Here is a 21,021-nt window from a genome sequence, read left to right as displayed (position 1 = left end):
TGCACATCGTAGCTAACCAAAAATAGAGCAGTGCTGTCTCTCTGCCTCCGCCTGGCACCAGCACAAGCCTCTTACACACACACACACACACACACACACACACACACACACACACACACACACACACACGCATGTCGGTTTTGGGTTTGTTTTGGCAACTGCATAGAAACAGGGAAGATGCAACAGACACGTCTTTCTTCCCTTTGTTTGACTTGCTACTCTCTCTCTTCACCTATCGTCTCTCCTCTCTCCGTCTGTCTGGCTCTCTCTCTGTACTCAGTTGGAGGTGTTTTGTGAGGTGATGACCATGGAGCAGGCCGGGTATGTGATGCTGACGGATTACCTGCAGAACAACTTCAGGGAGCAGCAGCAACAGTTCATGGGTCAGGTGTTTGCCTCGTACACCGGAGTGGAGGACGTGCTCACACCCAGTACGTCATCAAATGACCCAAACAAAACGTTTTGTTTGTTTCACCGTCGTTTATTTCTTCTCTTAACTCATTCTCTCTGAGCTGAAAGTCATTTCAGTTCATTTCATTTTAGTGTAGCTTACTTTATTTCTCATTCAGTGTCATGTTAACACACTACACTACATTTATTTTACAACAGTGGTTAGTATTTACATAATTTAAATAGCCAATAGCCCAGCTTGTATCAATATGGTATTGAAGTACCTCTGATGACCAGTAACAATCATGATACCATGCATCTAATCTTTGTCCGCTCCTTCCAAACCCCAGCATCTGTCCTTTCAACCACTGAAGTCCATTAATAATATCTGTAAACTCATGTCTGAATGTGTATACAAAATCACCAGGTAACAGGACATGCTTTTGGTATCGGAATTACTGTGTTTTCTGTTTGTAGTCATTTGTAGACGAGTGGTATTGACCAATCACATTTGAGCAGCAGGTAAACAGTCCGTGTGGAGAGGTGGAACGCATTGACCAAAATGCAGTCTTGGAATCCGTCAGCTATTGTCTGGAAACATGTAAGATAAGATGAGATGAGATAAGATAATCCTTTATTCATCCCACAGCGGGGAAATTACAGCAGCAGAGGGATAACGCAAACAGGAAGCATCAGCAGAAAAAAAACACAAAGCTATGTATATACGAATCAGTAAAAAGACAAACAGAAGTTAGTGTTAGTAAACTGCACGAAACAAAGAGCAATATAGTAAGCAAACAATACATAACAAAACATAAAGCACTACATAAAAAGTAAAGTATAATACAGACACAGACTGGCTGATTCACGTTATTGACTCACGGGATAGTGTAGATATTAAACAGTTAATCATAGACTGAGAGATGATGTGAGCAGTGAAAAATTAAAGCAAGATATAATAAATAGGCTATTTACATTATTGCATGTATTGTGTAGATATTTAACAGTTAGTTAGCTTCATATTAGCTTTTTTTAAACGTATCTGGATTCATATGTAGATATCTGTTTATAGAGATAGGTCAGAATGACCGGCCTCTGGAAGAGGAAATCATTGCCCCAACACTGCTTGCTACACCTCCCAGAATATTTGCCGTTGCCCCCAGAGGCTTATCATCTTGAGAACGATAGCCGATGGGTTCCAAGATTGGTCCATGACAGCTGCATTTTGGCACTAGAGGAAATCTCTTCAGCAGTAATACAGTATATCACTGCACTCAAAGATGCAGGTGTCATGGCTGGAGAATGAAGCTCCTAAATGGGATCTAATTCAACTCAGTGGAATGTAAATGTGAAAAAAAAAAAAAAAAAAACCACATGTAAATTTTATTTCTAAAACATGAATGTAAGTCCCAAATTGTAAGCAGGAAAAATGAAGAAGCTAAAACGATTAGTCAGTTAATTGATCAGTTGATTGACAGAACAATAGGTAGCTGAAAGTAATCGTGTTAATTATTTTTTAAGCAAAAATAGTGAATAAACGTCAAATCTCCGGTTCCAGTTACTCTGATTTAGAGTTGCTGTTCTTGGTGCTGAGCCTGTTTTGAAATGGGGGCGGGCTTCGTGCCCATAGGCCATCTCGCAACTTGCTATGTGGACTATGAGAACTGATCACTGTGCTGCATGACTGCTGGTTACGATTTTGGGTTCACATTCATGTTGTAGATAACACATTTACAGAATATTTTTATATGTTTGCATTCCCCTGAGCTCAATTTGATGCCATACTTCTTAGAATTGGAGCTGATAAGTCGTGCACCATCACTTGTCTTCTTACAGAGGGTTTTAGTTGTAAAACAGGCCAGGAGGTAAGCCTGGACTAGCAGAGATCTCAGCAGCCAAGTATTGGCTGAAACACTGGTATTGATCAACAGCGCTATTAACTCTGAGCAGATACAGCATGTTAGGATTTTGCACTATGAGATTTTTTTTTCCTTATTAGGCTTTAAAGAGATCAACCCAGAATTCCCACTTCTCCCAGGCTCAAATCTCTTCAGCTATTGAAGAGACCAAATTCTGGGCAGCATGGCGAAGAAAATTGAATTGCATTACATTATTAATCTTATTTTTTTCCATGACTGAAAATATTGCCCATCGTCTGCCTTCGCTGTAGCTTTAACACTGTACTCCAAGGTCAGCCTCGTCATGAATCATCAAAAGATATAATTTTCTCCATCTTCATGAAGTCGACCCTCAAGTAAAGTAGGTCTTTTGGGTTGCCAGGGAGCTTGACTTTGTAGTTCTGTGCTCCTGCTCCTCTCAGTGCAGGCAATTTATTTTGCAGCTCTTTTTGAAATTGAAATAAAGTATTCAGAAATTCAGAAAAGGGTCTTTTTGCCTGTAACAAATTAATGCAGCCGTACACACACACACATGCGTACACCTCCCACTCATCGCCACACTCACCTCCTGAGCTGGGCTTTTTAAAATGCATTCCTATTTTCTTCCATTTTCAATACAGTCGATTAACATCAAGTTACCTTCAGCAGTACTGAACTAAAAGAGAGATGTGACAGACCATTTCAGTGCTGTTCAGATTTAGATATCCATTTGCATTTGTACCATGTCTTGTCTTTTGTATCTCCTTCTTTCAGGTTTTTTAATTGAGTTTTCTGCATGCTAATAATATTCAGAATTTCTGCCAGTCTTACCCTCTTTTTCTTTATCTGCCATCTCCAGCCTGCAGCTCGGAGCCAGAGAACGTTCAAGCTGACGCCCAGAACGACACAACTATCGTAGTGACATGGGAACGTCCCCGTGTGGTTTACGACACAACCATCGACTGGTACACCGTCACCTACCAGAGGCTGCAGGGTCAAGACCAGAGTAAGCAGGAGTACAGGACAGACGGGGACCAGGACGTGGTATGAAAGATCTCTTCACATGTCTCTACAAAACAAACATCACCCACATGTACAGTTGCAACTAACAACTGTTTTGATAATCGATTAATCTGTTGATTATTGCTCTGAATAATGAATTTTGATAAAAAGAAAAAATGCTAAATTTCCAGCAATTTATTCAAAAAGCAAAACTTATTCATTGTCTTCTTGTTCAATGCTCTTTAGATTAACTTCAAAATAAAAAAAGAAAACAAATGCTACATCAAGAGTATAGACAAGGCCCCTACAATTAAAAAATGAACCTCTCTTATCTCTGTTTGGTTTTGGATCAATGTAGCTGGGTGTTAGTGTTATCAAATTAGCTTTAAAATAACTTTATCAGGGGTGTTAGTTTTATCAAGCGTTTATCAGGGGACTGCTGGCTACATTGACTGATCACAAAACAGAGTAAACACAGACAGAAGGTATTTCTGTCCATTGTTCTTGTTTTTTGAATTCACCTGTAATTGTGTGTTTGTCCATCAAAACGGACACAAATCTGCTGGAGATGGCAGATTTAGCTAATGTTAATTAGCCTTGCTCAAATTAGGTCAGAGAGACACTGGAGTATAAGGTAACGTTATGAACATTTTAGGAATATTTCACATCATTAGTCAGAGAAAGTCTAAACTGTATCCTAGTATTTCGTCACAAACTTTTTTTGTTTTGTTTTTTTCCTTTTTTTGGTTAAAAGAAAGTTCAATCAATCAGTCATACCAGTTTAACTGGCAAAGACAGAGGGTAATGGTTGCATCAGTAAGTATTTGAAATAATAAAAAGTAATGCTAAGTAAAATAAACTCAGATAAAATAAACAATGAATTCAAAAAGAAGGGGTCATTTGAGACTGAATCAACACGTCTCAATGAATTTTAGCTTCTGACATAGTTCGCTTTTTTCTATATAAATGTAAGACTCAAAATAAAATCAATTTCAGTTAAAAACATCTTAAAAAGAAGGGGTTGAATCATGAAATTTCCCTAATTACATAAAGAAGTTGAGAATAGTGCATACATTTTAATCATCACACTCAAAATAAATGATATATTTTTTACCTTCCATCATAATTGCGTGTGCTGTTTTGCACAATTTATAATTCTTAAAGTCTTTCGAAATGTAGTACAGTATGGGCCACAATAAAACAGATGGATACTTGCTCAGTCTTGCAGGTAAATTATATTTGTTATCAAAATAATAATATAATATAATTGTTTGATATATATAGTTTTTGCAATATTTTTAGATGCATTTCTCTCATTTTATTTGTAACACAGTATCTAAAAGGAACACGCCAAGCTTTGAGCCAATTAATGCCTGCAAAATTAGAGATTGAAAAGATTTTCCCTGTGGTGGTGTTTTCCTAGTATTGCAGAAGCATTTCCTAATATGTCTGTTGGTGCAACAGTTGCTCATGATGTCAATACCATTTATTTAATGAGTGCAAAAAATCTAGGAACCTCAGGTTGCTTTTTATAGCTGTTCATGAGCTCTAATAAGCTGTTAGTTATGGATTTGATTACAAAGCTTAATTCCTTAAACGTAATAGAAAATGTTTTCTCTGTAAGAAAAGGTTTATATTTAAGAAGTGGACCATTAGAATCAAGCAGGTCCTTTTATTAATCCCTGACTGTCTCTCTGTGATATTGATTTGCTCTATATACTCTTTGACGCTTTCTCCAGCATTACAACAAGTCCTCATGTTTGGTATTGTCATAGCAAAAAAGGGTGATCATGAGAGGGTGCAAATCAGTTCCCCCTTCTTGCTTTAAAAATGACATTGTTTCTTGTCTATACGTTGAAGAAATTCAAGATACTCTGTCTAATGTCCACCCCAGGTTTCTTAGGATCTTGGGACCCTTTATTAAACATATTAGAACTGGGCATGTATATGTGCATTTTGTAAATAAAGTGACTTGTTCATTATAATGAATGAATTAGACCATAATGTATGAGAATTCTATCATCCATCCATCCACTCTCACTTCTCTGTGTACATGCCGACTGCTGTTGGCATCTGGATTGATCAAAGTAATCAATTGATTGATAATGACGATCAATCTTGGCCTCTTAACAGGTCACTGAGCATCCGTAACTGGACCAGCACCATCTGTGTATATGTATCTGTATGTAGGTCTGTGGGTCTGAGTGTGTGAATTTGCACAAGCCTTTGCATCTATGTATGTAGACTACAAGTCGACAATACTCAGACCACCCTCATACAGCACAAATGAAGGACTGAGAATTTAGTTTACCTGCCTTTTATGTGCATGAAGACATCTAATAAAAACCCATGAGAGGCATAATTAATTATTTTTTAAGATTAGCAATTACTGTGGTAACGCAATTACAACTAGATCATGGCTTGATTACCATTAATAGAGATGCACTCAAGTCCATATTAAACAAATGAGCATGAGGTAGCTTTAACGCTATCATTATTGGCGTATGTGCAACTTCAAATATTATTCTCATTAAGATAATTTACCATAAATGTCAAATACAGCATGGATAGCAGTGTTTTCCTTACCAAAACTGTCAATAACTTGTGTTAAAAATATTTAAAAACGTCTAAAAGGAAACCAACCAGTCATCAATACAACTATTATTACATGATGTATAAATGTGAATTGAAAGTGGAAAGACATTTCAAAGCAGAGATATTTAAATCTGTGATTCCCAACCATTGGTTCTTGTACCCCAGGGGGTATTTCTGCTGTTACCAGGGGCTCATGGAAGGATTTTGGAATAGCTCAGCTTATGTGATGAAAGAAAAGTAATTATGATTTATTTAAAAAGAACAACAACAACATTCACATATTTGCATTTTAGAGAAAAATAAACACTGATGTTGGATTACAAATTGCAATGATGCTGATCTTGTATATTTATTGTCTCAAAACCACCTATTATAAACCAGCTTCACAGGACGCACCCCCTGCTGACCGGAGGCAGCTGTAACACCTTAACACCACCTGCTGCGACTGGGAGTGCATGAAAATTAATTAGCAAGTGTGCAGAGAAATAGATATAGACAGTTAAAAGTGCTAGAGCACGGTCTGAAAAGTCAAGCGCCGCCTCTCCAAGTGAAAGTTGCATGAATGCAAAATCTATTGAGAAGAAAAAAGCAGACCAAACCTAAACATCATCAATTCCATGATCATTATTGCAACATTCTCTTAAATGGGTACTTGAGCTCATCTGATAGGGGTTGTTGGTTTACATCAGGCAATAAAAAGATTGTGAACCACTAATTTAAATTCATCTATGTGACTTTACAGGGCGCCATCATCCCCAGTCTGCTGGCCAACAGCAGCTATGTGGTTCAGGTGGTTGCGTTTTGCACCAATGGACTCAGAGGACGATGGAGCGACCAGATTATAGTGGACATGCCGTTAGAGGACCCTGGTACAAACACACACTCAGACAAAGGAAAAACTCCAACTCCATCTGTTACATTTATTACAGTTGTAAGAAAGTCTTTATTTCTTTCCCCCCTCTCTCTCTCTAGAAAGTGATTCAGATCCTGACGCTGTCGCAAAAGATCTGGAAGGCACCAGGGAGGTAGGGCGGTCCGTATCTGCGGTTTCACCTGACACCACTCTGCATGTTGGCATTCATTTCGCTGAATTACTTTTGCAGTGCTGAAGTTTGCCCTGCATTTAGTCATATCAGTGAACCTAATTATTATGCAAATTGTTGTAATTATCTCAGTGGAGGCTTGTCACTGAGTGTTTGGAGAGCCGTACAAAAGGTTATACGAGACTTTGCAGCGTGTTTTAGGAGAGATTACCAAAAAAAGGCTCCCATGTTTTTCTCACTGAGAGAACCAGTACAGCTTCTGCTCTTCCACACTGCATTAATGGAGATTACTTTAATGCCTTATTATCAGCTCATTTTGAATATTAAAGAAGTAAACAACTTCATCACCACTGTGTCTTTTGTAGGATGTTTATATTCTGTCATTTACGCAAGAGGGGGTGACAGCATAAAAACCCTCACGTTTTAGTTTCTCCATCAACAAGCCTGTCCCTTATAATCACAGACAGTATATAACCAAACATCTTGTGCCACAGCTCCACACAGTAGTGCTTTTTTCCTTGTGTTAGTTCTCATCTAGAGCCAAATCGGAGAGGCCAGAGAACCAGAATCAGGTGGATTTTTCTCCAGACGACCACAGCCCCGTGGAGGAGATCCCAGTGGAGCAGACCAGGGTTTACCAGAACCAACCTACATACCACCACAATCTCCCAGTGCAGGTCAGCACCCGTTCAACCCCAGAGACCCCGTCTGAGTCTGCTGTTCTACAGAAAACTCGACTCAACCAGAATATAAAAAAGAAACCAGACCAGAGCAGGTCTAAACCCGATGATATGGATCAGAACTGGATTTACGAGGATAGTGATCCAACGCACCGGCCAATCACTAAAGCAGGTTTTGATGGCAACGGTGCAATATGGGTGACTGAGGTAACAGAGCAGCCGGGCTTCCTGTTTCCAGTTGCTCGGACGACCACACTGCCGACGATCCGCCGACAAATCACAGAGGAGGCCTCGCTGTCAGTGTTGCCACAACAGGTAGTTCACTGAAGTTTTCTGGCACACAAAATGTAAATGCAAAGTTGTTTGGAGACTAGTTTTTTTTTTTTCGGTTTAACCTTGTCCAAATTGAAGAAACCCAATGTTTTTGCAATTTGCCTCTTCTTCTTGCAGTCAGGAGATCACAGTTCACTAGACCAAGCTGGAGAGAGTGGGCTCCCTTCTCCCCAGTCAGACCTTTACACCCCTCCTGTGGAGGACATGCAAGTCACAGATATCTTCTATGAAGACACAGTCAACAACTTCCCACTAGAAACAACCACTTCTGCTGCAACAGTGTCTGCTGCTTTGCCAGGTCAGATTTTATTGGAAGGGATTTTTCTTTTTTTGGCACTCTTGTTTACAAAAAATATCTCTGGTTGGTACTTTGAGCAGCGCCAGGGAGAAATTTAGGTTGATAAATATTTAAATAGGTATCAGCAGAAGAAGATTTTTTTTCTTCCACTTTATGTTTGCCACTGATTCTGCTCAGATTGACACAGTTTAGATTGTGTTTTGCTTTATTATGGCTTAAATTTAGATTGATACCTAATTTTTTTATGTTTTTCAAATAAATATTTTTGGACAGTTACTGCTACTGAAAGATATACTAGGCAGGATTTTCCCAAAAACAATGTATAGACTCATCACTTCATCACTTATGGGAATTACGTCTTCACTTATGACCCACTAGAAGTGTATGATAAATTCTGCAGAGACTTTACACTCTGCCAGCATTTTCTTATTTTCTGTGTTCAAGATGTTTATGCGTGTGTTCCCCAACAGCACTCAGGTCAGGACTTTATAAAAAGGGTAGTGACCAGGTGCCAGACTGTAAGCAGCGGCATCCAAGAGACACAGCGCAGAAAATGCAAATATAGCGAGGCGAAACACCAAACGATTGAATCTGGGGTTGGCTTTTACTTTCATTGCCGCTGGCAAGTGTGTTTACGAACTGTAACCGACAATTCTGCATAGTATACCTTTATGTTGTAATCATTATAACAAATGGCTGTTCACAAGTGTGCTAACAATGTCTCACAAGCCCATGAAAGAAGGCAAGTTGAACTATTTTACTAGTATTTACGCTAATAAATCTCCAGAATTATTCAGTAAATATTTTGTCAGAAATGTATGATCTTGAAATTACTCAAATTGTTATTCTTTATTTTGTACTTTCAGTATTATTACAATTGCAGTATTCTGGATGTAGCTTGTATGAATTTTGCGGGCTATTTGTGTGCATGACACAATAATAAAAACTTCATTCATTCATTTATTCATGTGATGCATCATGTGATGTGATGTCCCATTATGTGACATCCTTCATTATATAATATTGTGGCTGTCAGATCATCTGTAATTTCATGTCACATGTCAATGTCACATAATGTTGTGACATCACGTTAGGTCACGTTAGGTCATCATGAAAAATTATATCACATATCATGTTGTGTCATATCATTACATGGCCAATGTCATGTCATGCCATGTCGTGGCTCAACATGTGTCACATCGTATCATATTGCATCGTGTCATATCATCATTATGTACATTCTGTCCCACAGGTGATAAAGTGGACAAAGTCTCCCTGTCGTCCTCTGGAGATGATGATGCCCCTGTGAACAAACCCTATCCAGACACTGTGACCTCGGTGTCCTCCACCTCATCCCCTGTCTGGATCAAGGCGAGGGCGGCAACTGCCAGCAACACACTGGCTGAGTCTGTCTACAAAACATTCACAACCTCCTCTCTTCTCAGGGTGCTGATGCACACAACCCAGCCCATGTTTAACGGTAAGATGAAACACCTTAGAAACCCTTCCTAGAAATATATTATGTTCTCTAAAAAGTACAGTGTTTACTTCCAATTAAAAGTGACTATGAATGTATATTATTAGGGATTTCACACAACAGCAGCAATATAGATAAATGTTTTTTTGTGGTTGGTAGACAGCTGGACTTAATTGTGGTGGATGATTGCCTTTCTCCTCTAATAGCCCACTGCTGCTGCTTGGCTAATCACTGCTGTGTTCTGTGATCTTGGTGGCATGTTGTATAGTGGCATGATGTGGGTAACGCTGGTAGTGGTGGTGGTAATAACGATGATCGAAAAGAATGAGCTGGCGTTAATGATGATTAGAATGATAATCAGCAACTCTCTGTACCGGATCAGCAATTAAACATGCTTGACTCTCCCTCAAATCTCGCAGCATGTTTCGACTTCACATGAGGTCATATTTTGAGTCCACTCAGGCTCGATGATTAGCATCTACTTTTGGGACTCCTCTTCTGGATTTGCATTCTTTTCTGTGGCTCAATGGCGCACTCTGGTGGTAGGTTTTTCTTCTGTCCTCACAAAATGCAGGGTTCACTTTATCTTGAAGGTATGTCATTTGTTCATCTCTTCATTCTGGAACTTAATAAATAACTTCCAAGTCTTAGCTCTCTTCTTGCATTTTGTGTAAGTTGTGGGCATGATGATGACCAAAAAGTCTACCTTTGCTGAGTCAAGACTCTGTACCTCTGTCTTTCTCACTGCCATGTGCGCCATACCTGGAAGGTTCAATTCTTACTTTTTCTTCCATCTTTCTTGGCACATTTAAATGCTGGCATCCAGCATTTTTTTCAGACTTACTTTGGCTTTTCTTACAGCAAATACACCCATGTCTAAAGTTGAGGACTCAACCATCAACCTGTCCTCTGGCTTAACAAACTCACCAAACACTTCTACTGGAGTGATCATCAACCCTGCAAATCCTGCAGGCTCTGTCTCTGAAGGGGGCTCTGCTGAAGGAGATTTTTTCAAACAGCAATCCCCCAACCCTTTTAGTGAATACATCATCAGTTTCGGTCCTACTCCAGCCCTCCCTGAAGATAACAGGAGTGGCCTTATCTTTCATCATAACAACAAGTCCTCTGAAGAGCACTCTGTTGTCCATCTACAAATGGATTTAGCGCACTCTCAGATTTCTACTACTTTGGATTTTCGGGAACGTTTGATCACCAAGAATTCCCTTTCTGTGCTGTCTGATTATGACTTGAGTACTATCGACTTACCAAAAACAAACACAGTTGAAGGAAATACCCCAAATACTGACAGTAGGATTCAAGATGGTCTAAACATTTTGTCACGTCCCGATGATGAAGAGGAAGCCAGGACAGATAGACACAAGGACGACCGCAGCTCCACTTCAGTCACATCTTTCTTTGACTCTAAAGGTCTGACTTTGTCCGATCCTCATGATTCAGAGCAATCTAACACAGACTGGACAGCAGGGGGAAGTGGATCAGGCTCTGGCCTTTATAATGACAGGCTCAATCAGGAATTTGATGAAGTCACTATAGTCAAGACTAACTTTTCTACTATTCCAAGTACAACTATAAGTTCGAAGGTGGATAATACAAGGAAAAATAGTCGATCAACAAGAATTAAGATGGATAGAAAAACAGATGAGGACACAGATGGGACTGGAAGCAAAAGTAGTAAGAAAGAGTGGGAAACAGCAGTAGAGAAAGAAATGGAGGAGAATGAAAGTGAGTTAAGTGGTGAGGAAGAAGAAAAGATAGAAAAAGAAGGAGCACGCAACATGGGGAATCAGGGAGTGTGGAAAGTGGATGGTGAAACAAATGAAAGTGCCAGACAGCTCAATAGCACAGCGGGCTGTGACAGGCTGAAAGAGAAAGAGAAAGAAACTAAAGCTGAGAGTGGAGTAGGAAAGACAATATACACTAAGACCGTTAGTGGGAATGAAATTGAGTCCAATTTAAGAGTTTTAAGCTGGCCTGAGGACATCAGTGGTTCTGGAGAGGGTGGTGGAGATGGAGGAGAAGATGGAGAAGGAAGGGAAAAGAAAGTCAGTGATGTTAAAGAAGCTATCAAAGCTGTAGGTGAAAAGGAAAGTGGTGACAAAAGTGATGATGGGGAAGACTGCAACAAAGACGAAGCATCTGAGGGAAGAGATGGTCTCCAGCTGTCTGTCAGTCAAGATAAACCTACAGCAGAGTTCCCTCTGTTTGACAGTAGTGAAGAAAATAGTGATGGTGATGGACATGATGAAGAGGGACAAAACATAAGTCTTGACAGTCATGTTGGTGCTGACTCTACTCTGGAGGAAAACAAAGAGGGAGACGGTGATGGTAAAAGAAATGGAAGTGTGGAGAGTGAGGAGCACGAGGAAGGAGGCGGTAAAGAGGAAAATGATGCAGATGTAATTGAAGAGCAGTTCTCAAATGTGGACGGGTTGTTGTTTGATGCTGAAAGAAGTCCCCTATTGGGGCGTCTCGTCCCTCTGCTCAGACTGACAGATGGCAACAAGGACACAGAGGAGGACATGGAAGGTAAATGTTTCTCAATGTCAAGCTTTTCCTCTGCCCTGTTGCATTCTGTCAGTGAGCCAGAGCTGTGTAGTTTACCTCTCTCTCATCTTTTCATACACATAGGGTACAGTATGTCAAAGTTTGCTAAAGTTTGAGTGAGGTGGAACTCTTTGTTTAGGCCATTCAGCCACAATTGCCACAGTGGCCGGATAGACATTTATAACAAACAACACTGTTATTGCTATAACCACTTAAAGTGTAACAATCAATGTTTTTATATTAACAGAGGATGAAATGACTCCATGTAATGTGACAGGGGTTGATCATAGTAATCAACCCACAGAGAATTAGCAGCCAATTCTTCCTCAGCTTTATAGAGCATTGAAACGTCTCTCAGCTCATTGATTTGGATCTGCAACAATCAGCCTTTTCTTACAGCCACAGCAGGCAGCATTTTATAGCCGAAGGGCTCTGATAAACCCATTGTATGCTACCTGCACACCACGAAACCGCAGATGGTTAGCAGCTAGTTAAAGAAGACAGTGGAGCAGGCAGCTAAAAAGACAGATTTCCCCTCAGAAGCTGGCAGAGCTCCAAAACACAGCTAAAAGCAAAGTGAATATTAGACTTAGAATATTAGACCAGGGAGCCAAAAGTGTACCTGTAGATGAATACTAATGTTGTCCAGTTTCAGCTGTATTTGTTAAAGGGATGACTGTAGCATTTTAAAACCTGAACTCTATTTTTCCATGTTTTTTGTGTGGAAGTGACTAATGGAGTTAGTTTTTGAAATCGGGGTTAGTACTGAAGAAAAGGGCTGAGGGCTGCAGCCTGCAGCCACAAAACAGGCTGCAATAGCACACTATGTATGTCCACAATGTATGTCCACAGAAAGTGCTTGTTTTTGTCAGTGATAGGCTCATACTATTATTCTAAATGTCTGAAAGCGTTATGGAAAGGATCCCCACCAAGAGAGAGCTTTTTGTTAAAGAGTAAGATCCTTTTTCTTTCACCAGAAACAGCCCTGAAATTGTTATCTCCAAAGCCACCAGACTACTTTTAAATAAACACTAAAAGAAGACTCCAGGGATGAATGGTTTTCTGTAGACTGACGCGCAAGTCAGCATCACACTGGTTCCTTCGTCAAAAAGCCTATGACGTTTTTCCATTGGATTTTGGATTATTGGCTAGAATAAGCTCTGGCAAACAAAAGTTAATGATACCTACATGTTTTGTTCAGCAAAATAATCTTCACAAATGAACACCACTTGTATGATTTTTGAAGCCTTAATGCAATCGGCAAAAGTAAGAAGCTAATGTTATGAATAACTTAATATCTGTTCAGCGTGATGACACTCTGCAGTCCCATTTAGCCACTTGTTAGCAAGCGCCTTTTTTAAGACACATAAAAGCTTCAAAATTCATGAATGGGATATTTGCTGGCGTAATTTATGTCGTAGAACAAAGCACAAAAGTCTCTTAAGCTTGTGTTAACCACAAACTGTATTTAAGTCATCTAACCAAACTCACCTCAAGACAGCCTGTCAGTAGCAAAAACAAGCACTTGCAGTGGATGTAAATTGATGCTGCGAACATGCCCAGAGTGGTTACATTGCAGCCTGTTTGACCGCTACTGGCTGCAGGCCTCTCACTCAACACTGGACCAGTTATAAAAATTGTTGTCTCCATTAGTCACTTAGACACAAAAACATGGGAAAACGGGGCCAGGGTGAAAAACACCATGTCACCCTTGAATAAGCAAGTGTATATATCAACTTTATAAGGTGTTGTGCTGTCCCCAACTGGCCAGGAGAAGCAGTTTAATGTGTGACACTTTTTTAGCAATTTGGAAATCTGTCATAAACTGGAGACAGACTGAATTACTGCTGTGATCAAAACACATTATAAATTAAGCTTAAAAAAGTTATTCTTGCAAACAACCTTACCACATTTGCTAAATTATTGTGGAATTCCTGATACATAAACTTACATTAAACTAAAATTGTAGAGATTATTATACTGACATGATCTTTGTGTTATGTGACACTCCCCCACTCTACCCTTCTTTTTCTCTATCCCCCTTTGTCTCTATCTCTCACTCAACACACACCATCCTTCTTCTTCGCCTCTCCTCTCTCAGAGGGCAGCAACAGCAGCCATGAGTCTCGGGTCGGCCTGGTCGGAGGTGTGGAGAGGGAGAAGAGGACAGTTGTTCCTCTGGCTGTCGTCTCCACTCTCACCATACTCTGTCTGCTTGTACTAGTGGGCATACTCGTCTACTGGAGGTACACACACATGCAAGGTCAATATTGTGTCTAAATCAAGTTCACCTGTGTTCTTCACTTAGGTTTTGATTTGTTTGTGTCACAGAAACTGTTTCCAGGCAGCTAATTTCTACCCAGATGACAGCGCGTCACCTAAAGTCATTTCAGCTCCATCTACACCACTGCTGCTGGCCACGGGTAACACACACACACTAAAAGGACGTTATCACTGTGATATCAAATGCTATCTAGCCACAATATAAATTATGCAGTTAAACATTCACTCTTTTGTTGCAGACGGTCACGAGCCACTGACAGTGAAACAGTTTGTGAAGCATGTGATGGAGCTGCACACCACCAACACCTTCTCCAAGGAGTTTGAGGTGCACTGAATGTTCATGATTGGAATATTTAAGTTGAACTAAATGTCAATTGCCTTTATCACAAGGTGAACATAGACAGCCACAAGACAATTTGAAAGCACACCAAGGCTTTCAAAGGTTCAAAAGTTCTGTATATGAGATTCAGAGCATTAATATAGCAGCATATTTGTATTTGCTATGTTAAGATACAATGAAGTAACGGCATCCTGAGCAGAGAATGAAGTCACACTCCCTCTGTGTGTGTTTTAATCTGAGCTTCTCTGTGGTTTCTTGTGGTACGATGGTCTGGCTGCGTGTGCATGTTCGTGCATGTGTGTATCCAACTGGCTAGCTCTTTGCTGCTGCGTTGCACTGCGCTCAAGCAGCAGTTACCACTGATATTGGGACAGCATTGTAGCAGAAGAGTAGCACCCACTCTTTGTTTTCTCCCTGGTTAACACCGCTAGCTCTGTCAGCACTGTTGCCTTTGTTTAGCCCTGTTTATGGAGTTAGCACTGTCAGCTGCTAGCCGCAGGCTCAGTTCTCTTCATGATGAGAACCCTGTCCAGACAACTCATGTACTCTGAATTTCGCATAGAGCCCCTTTAACCAGCACAGAAATAAAGAGATCACTCCATTTGTCATAGCTCCTTAATGCTCCTCCATATCTCTATTAACATCATGTCTCCAGGGGTATCATTTAGCAATATGATAATTTGTTACTTCCATTTAAAACATGTTGTGCAACAGTATGTAGGAAGGGTGTTTGCTACTAACCATGGCAGTGCTACTTGGTTTTCCTCACAGACTCCAAATTCAAACACGCAAACATCAGAAAATTAAGTCAGGATTTAGAATTCAGTAGGCAGGTTTTAATCGATAAAAACCTCCCTTCATAAGATTTAGGCTGGTAAAGTCTTCATCTCTGCTCATACTGAATTTAAAACCAGAGAAATGACTCATATGGAGTATTGAAATATCTTATCCTCCTGCGACCCTGCATCCTCATATTAGGACACTATGTTTTGGGATTGCTGCACCTTCGACTATATTCTGCTAAAGTTAAACCTGTTGTCCTTGTTTATAGACACTTTCACATGCCATTTAGTGGTAGCAAAAGCATAATACACGATTTAGTGTAAAAACAAGATGGCAGCATCTCTGCCAAGTCAGTCACCAGCCAATCGTGACACAAAAGTGCAAAAGCTATAAAACGTGTCACATTTCATGTTTGAAACTTGTTTATTTATGATGAAGGGAGTTTGTAGTTTGATATGGCATACAATTTTTATCAATTTTAGCAACAGTAACAAGTGAAGATGCTGTTAGTTAAAGTACTCGTTTGAGGACATCAGACTTTATTAGTGTATTATTGGGGACGAAGCAGGGGAAATTTAACAGAGTAACAAAACTGACAAATCATAAGGCTTTTAGATTTGTTGCATTATTTGCAATTTTGCGTTTACACAGCCATGTTCAGGAATTGCAATGAACAGCTTTAGACTTGAACAGTGACCCCTAATCCATGGAGTTACAAAACATTGAACAAATGTTGCGTTGTTTGTCATTTTGTTTTGGCACAAAAATTGTCAGGCATTGAAATAAACAGTTTAATAGTTACTGAGAATAAACCCAATGTCCCCATATGAGGACATAATTTTTCAAAAACCACTATTCAAAGATATGATTATCAGGTTCTACTAATCCCAAATAGCTAGAAGAAATTAAAAATGCATACCAAACAAAAGCTCAGGTCTCTGGAGGTTGATGTAGTGTATGTATTTTAGAACAGTTTGTGGATTAGTTTCAACAATGAGTACATCTGCATGACATTAGTCACCTCTGTTTCCTAGCATGAGCCTCCTGAGTAACACACACAGATAGGATTAATTTAAATATACCTCTCCCGTGTAACTGTCAGTGTATTTGTGTGCTACTCCCATTTTGTTGTAGTGTTTTTGCATTTTCTACAAACCTACATTTTACGTCAATCTAATTCTCATTTAGAGACAAAACAGGCAAAGTTATAGGACCATGTGGGCAGATCACAGCCTTGACTTGTAGATACACACACATTTTTCCGGTATTTGCATAATGAAAACAATGCCGTAATATTTAACAGTGTAACAGGAAATGGCTAACATGGTTGAAAGCTACAAGTCTGCAGCTCGGTTGGTAATATCAGTGTATTTCCCATTTACTGTAGCACCGCCTCTCTGTGTGTATCTGAACCCCATATTCCTGTACCTGCACTGACTCCCTGTCTGTCTGTCTGTCTGTCATCCTGTCCCCCCCTCCCACTCTCCTTTCACCGCCTCCACCACCATCGTCGTGCTTTCTGCATCCTCACCACCCTCCATTAGATTGTCAAAGAATCCTATGAGGTAAGACGCCTACAGTGTAGAGGTGTGGTTTTCTTTTTCTTTCTTTTCAACGCTGGAACATTTGAGTTTTGTTCAAAATGAGGTCTCCCTTGTTTGCCCATTTGTTGACCAACCAGTCAGCTTGTAGACCGTAGCATCTGTATTTCAGATGTGAGAGATTTACAGACATTTCAAGGATGCAGCTGCTTGTTGGCCAGCATCTTTATTGAATATGAGGCTTTAATGCAGGCCACATACAGACCATGTATTATGGCTTTTTCTCCTGAATATGAATCAGGGATTAATATATGATATTCTTTCTTTCACAATTTTTTATGTTTTCTCCATACACAAATCTTAATTCTTGTTACATCATTCACAAGTACTTATTTATTTGTTGTTTTGTCTTCACTGTGATCACTTGACTGTTGTATCGTAATACTATTAAAACTATAGACCAATAGAATATAAATAAATACAGCAAAAACCTTACTTGTCCAGAAGAACAACCACATTTCATTTTCACTCAGTGGCACCAGTGCTCATTGTGCTAATTAGCATGTTTAGCTTTCTCTGAGTGACTAACTTAAATCTTATTTGTGTTTTATATTGTTTTTCAGGAAGTACAGGCGTGCACGGTTGACATGGGCATCACTGCTGACAGCTCCAATCACCCTGACAACAAAAGCAAGAACAGATACATAAACATACTGGCCTGTACGTCACTGTTCAGTCTGATAACATGAGTGTATAATTGTGAAAGGCAGCAGTGATGAAGCTGATTGACCTTTTTTCCTCTCTCAGATGATCACAGTAGAGTCAAACTCTCCAACAGTTTGGACAGAGACGGGAAATGTGGAGACTACATCAATGCTAACTTTGTAGATGTAAGTATGTTACTGTCAGTCTTGCATGTTTATAGGCAGACTGACACAGCACAGTGTATTCCAAGTAAAATCCAAACCAGAAATAGATTCAGTCAGGTGGGTCTTTTCCACTATTGTTACTGTACATTATATTCAGCGGTTTCCTCTGCAGGGCTATGAGCGAACGAGAGCGTACATCGCAGCTCAGGGGCCTCTCAGAGCGAGCAGGGAAGACTTCTGGAGGATGATCTGGCAGCAGAATGTTGGAGTTATTGTCATGATCACCAACCTCAAGGAAAAAGGACGGGTAGGACAAACACCAGCTTCTCCACATAGATCAGTAAAGTTACATCTGGTTTTGCACATCCGGCAATTTGAGTATTCATGTATTTTTTTATCATCAAGCTAGAGTTTTTGTAGAGTTTGGAAATGTTTTTATTTCAATGTAAACATCTCACTTTAATTTTGATGCCTTCTAACCTTCATGCTATCTAAATGAGATACTGAACTGTACCTTACAGTGAACGTTATCTCAAGTCAGTGCTTTCGGACTTGTCAGTGACAGTCAGAAGGGGGGAAGTGTCAATTTTAAAAATACAAGTGAGATGACACATTGGTCCTCATGCAGAAACATGCTCTTAAGTTCTCTCTCAATTTTCTGTGAAGAGAAAAAAGTATGAGAAGTCAACTCTAGATGTACCAAACATTCTTAACCACATCCAAATCTATTCTGACCATGTATGCTGAATGAAGAATCCCACTTGATCATAAGTACCCTATTAGCATACGTAACACCCCGAGTAGTAGTAGTGAAATCAGCGTGCTTTAAATTAAGTTAAATGGAGTTTGTGAGTCTCTGCACTGTATCGTTACATAAAAAAAAAACAAAAAAAAAAAACCGTCAAAACGTGTGATGCTGTGAATGCCCTGTCAGCAGCAGCAGTGGAGGAAGTATTCAGATCCTAATTATACAACTAATACCTCACTGTAAAATTACTCTGTTACTCGTAAAAGTCCTGCACTGAAAATGTTATTCAAGTAAAAATATGTAAGTACACTGAAATATACTGAAGTATTAAAGTAAAAATATTCAATGCAGAAAATTCTAAATCTCTAATAAATCAAAAATAATTAAAAATTGTCAAAAGAAAAAAGCAGCAAGCCGACATATTTGAGGAGTTGGAACCACAAAATGTTTTTGTGTGAAAAATAATTAAATTATTAAAATAGTTATGAATTCATTTTCTAATCAATCAACTAATCGTGTCAGCTGCAGTTGTATATTTTCATATATTTAGTGTGCAAAAATCTTAACTTGTAAAGTAACTGAAGTTATTTTATTATTTTCATGGAGGAAAAAGTACTTAAGCACAGTACTTGTGTAAATGTACTTAGTTACATTCCACCACTGGTCAGCAGAGGGATGCACAGTAACTGAAATTACAGTAATTAGGATGGACCAAGCATAAAACTCTTTCTTTAGTCCTCAAATTAACTTTATAAAGTTGATAAGTCAAACATGTTAGTGAACAGCAGCTTATTTGCACAACAAGTAAAGAGAGAAATCCTAGCATTCATTTGGCATCGTGATTCTGTCCACCTGGCAAATATAAGTCCAGTATTCACTCTGTTGTAGCTCTGTTTAGTCTCCATTTACTCCTGAGGAAAATGAGACATTTTCTGTTCTGGGAATCCCTGGAAACTGACTTGTTTTTAAGGTACAACTTCAGCCACAGTCAAAACACATGGGTCATATTTCAAGGAACACTAAATGTAACAGGTACAAATAAGCATAAAGCTATGGGTTCCCAGCCTGAGAGTTTTAGTTTAATAATTAATAATTTTCTGATTTTAATAATAAGGCAAAAGAATGCAATTGCATTTATGCAAAAGAACATAAAGGACTTGCATAAAGGAAGTTTTTCTGTAGTGGTATGTGTATATTTTATTTGCATCAGCCAATTTGGTTTCTGCCTAGAACTTTTCCTCATTTCCCTCTAATTACATTTCACAAGAAATGGGAAATAGTGTGGATGTGTGTCAGTTTAGTCCCAAAAATCCCACTGTCTTTTTAGCTGAGAACAACTGCCTGCTACAGCTGAAAACATCGCTGGAGAGAGCGGTGAGACTCAATCAGAACAGTACAGATGCTGTCTGTAAAGCTGAAACACTGAGCTTAAAGAGGATAAAATGCTCCATAGAGCTGAGGGGAACTGCAGAGGTGATAATTCTCAGTTGGTTTGTATCCATGAATGACCCCTTTCATATTGTCCATAATCATAGGACCCATTGTTCATATGAAATATTGATTGCTACAGCTTTAAGTTTTCAGTGTCACTGCAGGTCGTCATATATCAGTTTTAAAATGTATGCTATGAAATTGTAAATTTCAGCATACCATAATCGGCTAGCAGGAGGAGCCAAGCCTTTTTTAGCACTTAAGTACTGTGTGATTGCTGCCTCCTTATGATTTGGATTGGTTACATCAGCTACAATACATTATTTCTTGTCAAACTGTGACATGCTGAAAAGAGAACAGTTTCTCCTAACAGCTCCCTCACAGGGACAAAAGGATCACATCAACAGCATCAGTTCAGACAGAGGAACATGTCCACTGTTCTCTCACACATCTCTGTTGGTCATCTGCTCTTGTTTTATCTTTGTTGTCTGTCTACAGACAAAATGTGACCAGTACTGGCCGGAGGAGAACCAGGAGGAATACGGTTCCTACCAGGTGACCCTGAAAAGCAGCAAAACCCTCGCTTACTACACACTGCGGACGTTCACTGTCAGAGACACCACAAATAAGGTACTTCACACACACACTCCCCCTGTCTTAGTCCAACACACGTATACAATAAACAACACTGACTGTCCAAAGTGAGTTTGAGGTTCACTTCCAACTAGGTGTTTTCCTACACACATACTGTAATAACACCCTTTCT

The 21,021-nt window shown here is 39.5% G+C and overlaps 1 protein-coding gene across 2 annotated transcripts in view; it reads left to right on the top strand.

Annotated features, from left to right (window-relative positions):
* Positions 1-21,021, top strand: part of ptprz1b (protein tyrosine phosphatase receptor type Z1b) — an 83,610-nt gene that overhangs the window by 54,281 nt on the left and 8,308 nt on the right. Inside the window, exons 8-22 of one of the 2 annotated variants that reach the window (XM_050036190.1) lie at positions 281-431; positions 3,127-3,311; positions 6,607-6,733; positions 6,837-6,889; positions 7,435-7,902; positions 8,038-8,218; positions 9,471-9,698; positions 14,362-14,506; positions 14,592-14,683; positions 14,783-14,868; positions 17,211-17,231; positions 17,831-17,927; positions 18,015-18,097; positions 18,249-18,383; positions 20,754-20,885. In XM_050036190.1, coding sequence (XP_049892147.1) covers positions 281-431; positions 3,127-3,311; positions 6,607-6,733; positions 6,837-6,889; positions 7,435-7,902; positions 8,038-8,218; positions 9,471-9,698; positions 14,362-14,506; positions 14,592-14,683; positions 14,783-14,868; positions 17,211-17,231; positions 17,831-17,927; positions 18,015-18,097; positions 18,249-18,383; positions 20,754-20,885 — 2,184 coding nt within the window. The remainder of the gene's footprint in view (positions 1-280; positions 432-3,126; positions 3,312-6,606; positions 6,734-6,836; positions 6,890-7,434; positions 7,903-8,037; positions 8,219-9,470; positions 9,699-14,361; positions 14,507-14,591; positions 14,684-14,782; positions 14,869-17,210; positions 17,232-17,830; positions 17,928-18,014; positions 18,098-18,248; positions 18,384-20,753; positions 20,886-21,021) is intronic. The other variant, XM_050036191.1, reaches the window with a different exon arrangement.

The sequence above is a fragment of the Epinephelus moara genome, chromosome 23, assembly GCF_006386435.1.
Source record: "Epinephelus moara isolate mb chromosome 23, YSFRI_EMoa_1.0, whole genome shotgun sequence".
Taxonomy (NCBI): domain Eukaryota; kingdom Metazoa; phylum Chordata; class Actinopteri; order Perciformes; family Serranidae; genus Epinephelus; species Epinephelus moara.
Note: the sequence above shows the minus strand (reverse complement) of the source record. Positions and strands in the feature narration are given on the sequence as shown.